The 6,153-nt window shown below is 44.7% G+C and overlaps 1 protein-coding gene across 1 annotated transcript in view; it reads left to right on the top strand.

The window, feature by feature from the left end:
- The first annotated feature begins 301 nt into the window (after positions 1–301).
- Positions 302–6,153, top strand: part of LOC128840644 (cytochrome P450 2H2-like) — a 30,167-nt gene continuing 24,315 nt past the window's right edge. The window contains exons 1-2 of the mRNA XM_054034913.1: positions 302–595; positions 2,213–2,375. Of these exons, the coding sequence (XP_053890888.1) occupies positions 416–595; positions 2,213–2,375 (343 nt within the window). The 5' untranslated portion in view covers positions 302–415. The remainder of the gene's footprint in view (positions 596–2,212; positions 2,376–6,153) is intronic.

The raw sequence follows: 6,153 nt of genomic DNA, 5'->3' as shown, positions 1-6,153 counted from the left end.
CTTAACTATGTGTTAACCAAGTTTTTTGTCAGTATAAGTATGTAATATTTCAGCTAACAGCATGCCTCCATGCAATATTTATCAAAACTGGGGAAGTCCACGGAAGTCTGGACCGCTTTAGAGAGATTCCCTTTATGATTAACTTTTATCCTCTCTGGACAAATACATGGGGAACAAAGGCTGGAGGGGCAAACACACATGATATACAAATAAAGGTTCAAGGGAGTTCATTCCTAGTTTGATATTAGGTCACTTTTGCTGGACAATGACTAATCTAGTTAATCAAGCGGAACTGAGGGAGGCTATAGGCTTGCATGCTCTGCACACTCTGTTCCACCACACAATATATAAAGTGTGGATTCTGAAATACCAGTAAACTCCCTGCTAGAACCCAGAATAATTGCTACACTCTGTAATGGAGCCTCTGGGAGCAACAACTATTTTCCTGGCAATGTGCATCTCTTGCCTTCTTTTCCTTTCAGCATGGAAAAAGATGTCTGGAAGTGGGAATCTGCCACCTGGCCCTGTTGCTTTTCCCATCATAGGAAATGCACTGCAGCTATATAAGAAGAACTTGCCCCAATCAATGCGAGAGGTAAAAGTATTTGTTTCTCATCTATTGTTTGGTTGTAGGTGGGGTTAAGCAGAGCGTAGCTCAAGCAGAACTCTGTGAAATGTCTGGCATTTACACAGTGACAATCCCATGTCACTCAACTCCTCATAGTTCAGTCTTAATTCCTCCCCCACCCCCGCAAAAAAAAAAAATCAATCTTGAATGCTAGATATAAACTGTTCATGTTAACGTATGCCTTTTAGTATAGGTGTCTCAGTCACAGGTAATCCAGAATATACCTGCCCAGCTTCACTGCAAGCTGTATAGACAATCACACTGTGGGGGGAGTGGTCTAGTGGGGTCTGTAGAGAAATGGCAGTCAGACCTGGTTTTTATTCCTACCTCTGCAACAGACTCTGGCTCCATCTACACTTGGAGCTTGGGGTCTGATTCCCAGCTCACATGGACAGACTTATGCCATCAAGCTAATGTGCTAAAAATAGTAATAGCTGCAGAAGCGTGGGCTAGCCACTCTAAGCATAAACCTACTTGTACCCCTGGGGTATGTACTCGGGGCAGCTAGCCCATGCCACTCTCTCTGCTACTGTGGCTATGCCACTGTTCTTAGTTCTAGCCCAATGAGAGCTGGCATGAGTAGGTCTGCTCGAGTTGGGAATCAAACCCGTAGCCCCAAGTGCAGATGTAGCCTATGGGTGCATCCAAGTAAGTCACCTAAGCTTCTCTGCCTCAATTTCCCCATCTGTAAAATTGCTGTAATGATATTTGCCTGCTTCACAAGGAGATGGTAAGGTGCCAACTGCAGGTCAGCTATGAAAAAATGGCTTTGTTCTGCCCATGCTATTGTTTCACTATAATTATCATCTCAAATACCATCATCTCACATGCGAATGGCAATCCACAGCCTGGGATCTGACTGCCAAGTTGGTTTCTTTCCTTCTTGCTCACCATCGCAAATAATAAAAGTTAAACAGGAGAAACTCTGCCCCCAGTTACATCTGTTCAACCTCATTCTCATTGAATCCTACCATAAAGAGTTACAGAAATGTAACCCCATTGTGGTTGATTTGCACAGGTGTAATGGATTCGAAATTAGGCAGTAAGTCTATTGGTAATGTAAAAGGGGAAACAGAATTTTACTCCACTCTCTCTCTGGCTCTGCAGGGATGACAGGAATAAGGAAAAACTGTCTTGTCATTATAAAGTCAGCAAATGTTGCTATGAATAAATGGAGGCAGGAGTTCTGTGGCATTAGAAGTGTCATTTGTACAGTCATTTTTCAGAATAGAACTGAATTGTCATTAGTTAAATAATGCAAATTGCTAGAGCTCACAAATGAAAGGACCTGCATTAATTCCAACTGCTATCAGGATGAGATAATTATATAACACAGATAGAATGATTCTTCTTTCACACTCACTCTATCTCTCTAGGATAAACACAGTGTTAACAGAACATTAAGATTAGAAACTGAAGCAAAAGTCAGGCAATTTCCAAGTCAGAATAGTAAACTCTGACTAGTATTATCTTAGCCGCATATGAGCTTTTTTATTAATTTGTAATTTGATCTGATCACATTCTTATTCTTAATTAAGTGGATTTATGTTAAAACGTGCTGGTTTTGTGTGTTGATTTTGACAGCTCAGTGCAAAGTACGGCCCGATTTTCACAATATATTTGGGCTCAGAGCGGGTTGTGGTGCTGTATGGACATGAAGTTGTGAAGGAAGCGCTGATTGATCAAGGGGACGAGTTCAGTGACAGAGGACGTATGCCAGTATTTGAAAGGTTGCCTGACAAAAGAGGTAAATTTCCAGTAACATCAGCATATAGAGCTGATGTTCTCTGTATGTGGGGAACAGAACTGAGACGACACAAGGGGAATGGTGGTAACATCTCACTACAGGTGAGTGAGAGGCAGTGACTAGGCCATTGCATAATAGAAGGGCCAGAATACAGCCAAGAGACCAGAGCTGGAGAGGCCAAGAAGGTCATGAATTCCTATCCTCTTTTTCCCCTGCTCAGTGGTGTAACAAGGCCCAGAGGGCCCTTGTCCAAGAATAGATTAGGTGGCCCCTTTTTCAAATCACAGGCCATAGCCCCCAACCTTCCTCCCTCCCCCACAACATCCCAGCCTACAACTCACCTCATCACCCCCAAAATCCACTATTTCCCCCCACACCTCTCACATCTCACCTCACTTGCCCTCAATCCCTCACCCTGCAGATCACTGATGCTTCCCACTCACCCTATAACACCTCAACAACTGGCCCTCCAGCCCTTCACCTACTGCCCCTGAGACCTTCCTGGCCACTCACTGGGGCCCCCGCAGTTCAGCGCTCCACTGCCATCCCAGGCTAGGGCTGCTCCGCCCAATCCTGGCTGCCCAGTGGTGCCCATCTTCCACCCCACACTCACATGGCCTGAGTCCAACTGGAGTGATGAATGGGGTTGTGACTTGGCGCACAGGGTTGCATCACCACTCAGGTTTCGGCTGGCTACTCCTCTGTCATGACAAAGGGCAGCCAGTCCAAACCTGAGTGCTCAGTTGCAGTGCCACTCAGAGCTGGCCCGGCTGCTCCTCCGTCCGACCCCATGCTCCAGGTGATGTGCTGGAGCACTGCTCCATCTGGTTGAGCCCCCATAAACTTCTGGGCATTGGCAACTGCACCACTTGTGCCATTGTAGCCATGCCACTGCCTGTCCTCACTAGACTAGGTATGTCCCAGGAGGGGTGGAGGATTATTTTTATTATTGTTTCACTTTGTTGCCTGAGCTTTAGATTATGTATTAGTTATATAGATTACTTAAGAATTCCCAGTTATCACTTTGAGGGTTGCCAGGTTCTTGCCCCCAAGATCAGGCCCAGAATTAGTAAAATTATTAAAATCATAGAATCATAGAATATCAGGGTTGGAAGGGACCTCAGGAGGTCATCTAGTCCAACCCCCTGCTCAAAGCAGGACCAATCCCCAACTAAATCATCCCAGCCAGGGCTTTGTCAAGCCTGACCTTAAAAACCTCTAAGGAAGGAGATTCCACCACCTCCTTAGGTAACCCATTCCAGTGCTTCACCACCCTCCTAGTGAAAAAGTTTTTCATATTATCCAACCTAAACCTCTCTCACTGCAACTTGAGACCATTACTTCTTGTTCTGTCATCTGGTACCACTAAGAACAGTCTAATCCATCCTCTTTGGAACCTCCTTTCAGGTAGTTAGACTCATAGACTTTAAGGTCAGAAGGGATCATTATGATCATCTAGTCTGACCTCCCACATGATGCGGGCCACAAAAGCTGACCCACCCACTCCTGGAATAATTCTCTCCCTTGACTCAGCTGTTGAAGTCCCCAAATCATGATTTAAAGACTTCAAGTCGCAGAGAATCCTCCAGCAAGCGACCTATGCCCCATGCTGCGGAGGAAGGCGAAAAATCTCCAGGGCCTCTGCCAATCTACCCTGAAGGAAAATTCCTTCCCGACCCCAAATACGGCGATCAGCTGAACCCCGAGCATACGGGCAAGATTCTCTAGCCAGACCCTCCGGAAAAAGTTCTCTGTAGTAACTTTTAATATCCCATCATTGACCATTGTTACTAATTACCAGCGATGGCATGTTATTGACCTATTGACTAAAATCATTTTATCCCATCAAACCATCCCCTCCATAAACTTATCAAGCTTAATCTTAAAGCCAGAGAGGTCTTTCGCCCCCACTGTTTCCCTTGGAAGGCTGTTCCAAAACTTCACCCCTCCGATGGTTAGAAACCTTCGTCTAATTTCAAGCCTAAACTTCCCGACGGCCAGTTTATATCCATTTGTTCTCATGTCCACATTAGTACTGAGCTGAAATAATTCCTCTCCTTCCCTGGTATTTATCCCTCTGATATATTTAAAGAGAGCAATCATATCCCCCCTCAGCCTTCTTTTGGTTAAGGTAAACAAACCGAGCTCCTCGAGTCTCCTTTCATACGACAGATTTTCCATTTCTTGGATCATCCTAGTGGCCCTTCTCTGTACCCGTTCCAGTTTGAATTCATCCTTTTTAAACATGGGAGACCAGAACTGCACACAGTACTCCAAATGAGGTCTCACCAGTGCCTTGTATAACGGAACCAGCACCTCCTTATCCCTACTAGAAATACCTCACCTAATGCATCCCAAGACCGCATTAGCTTTTTTCACGGCCATGTCACATTGCCGACTCATAGTCATCCTGCGATCAAGCAGGACTCCGAGGTCCTTCTCCTCTTCCGTTACTTCCAACTGATACGTCCCCAGCTTATAACTAAAATTCTTGTTAGTCATCCCTAAATGAATAACCTTACACTTCTCACTATTAAATTTCATCCTATTACTATTACTCCAGTTTATAAGGTCATCCAAATCTCCCTGCAGGATATCCCGATCCTTCTCCGAATTGGCAATACCTCCCAACTTTGTGTCATCCGCAAACTTTATCAGCCCACTCCTACATTTGGTTCCGAGGTCAGTAATAAATAGATTAAATAAAATCGGACCCAAAACCGAACCTTGAGGAACTCCACTGGTAACCTCCCTCCAACCTGACAGTTCACCTTTCAGTATGACCTGCTGCAGTCTCCCCTTTAACCAGTTCTTTATCCACCTCTGGATTTTCATATCAATCCCCATCTTTTCCAATTTAACCAATAATTCCTCATGCAGTACCGTATCAAACGCTTTACTGAAATTGAGGTATATTAGATCCACCGCATTTCCTTTATCTAAAAAATCTGTTACTTTCTCAAAGAAGGAGATCAGGTTGGTTTGGCATGATCTACCTTTCGTAAAACCGTATTGTAATTTGTCCCAATTGGCATTGACCTCAAGGTACTTAACTACTTTCTCCTTCAAAATTTTTTCCAAGACCTTGCATATTACAGATGTTAAACTAACAGGCCTGTAGTTACCCGGGTCACTTTTTTTCCCCTTCTTGAAAATAGGAACCACATTAGCTATTCTCCAGTCAAACGGTACCACCCCCGAGTTTACAGATTCATTAAAAATTATCACTAACGGGCTTGCAATTTCTCGCGCCAGTTCCTTTAATATTCTTGGATGAAGATCATCCGGTCCACCCGATTTAGTCCCGTTAAGCTGTTCGAGTTTGGCTTCTCCCTCGGATACGGTAATGTCAACCCCCCCTCCTTTATTCCCATCCATCACGCTGCCACTATTCCTAAGCCTTCATTAGCACCTATCAGGTAGCTGAAAGCAGCTATCAAATCCCCGCTCATTCTTCTGTTCTGCAGACTAAACAATCCCAGTTCCCTCAGCCTCTCCTCATAAGTCATGTGCTCCAGCCCCCTAATCATTTTTGTTGCCCTCCGCTGGACTCTTTCCAATTTTTCCACATCCTTCTTGTAGTGTGGGGCCCAAAACTGGACACAGTACTCCAGATGAGACCTCACCAATGTCGAATAGAGGGGAATGATCACGTCCCTCAATCTGCTGGCAATGCCCCTACTTATACAGCCCAAAATGTCGTTAGTCTTCTTGGCAACAAGGGCACACTGCTGACTCATATCCAGTTTCTCATCCACTGTAACCCCTAGGTCCTTTT

The sequence above is a fragment of the Malaclemys terrapin genome, chromosome 7 (genome assembly GCF_027887155.1).
Source record: "Malaclemys terrapin pileata isolate rMalTer1 chromosome 7, rMalTer1.hap1, whole genome shotgun sequence".
NCBI lineage: Eukaryota > Metazoa > Chordata > Testudines > Emydidae > Malaclemys > Malaclemys terrapin.
Note: the sequence above shows the minus strand (reverse complement) of the source record. Positions and strands in the feature narration are given on the sequence as shown.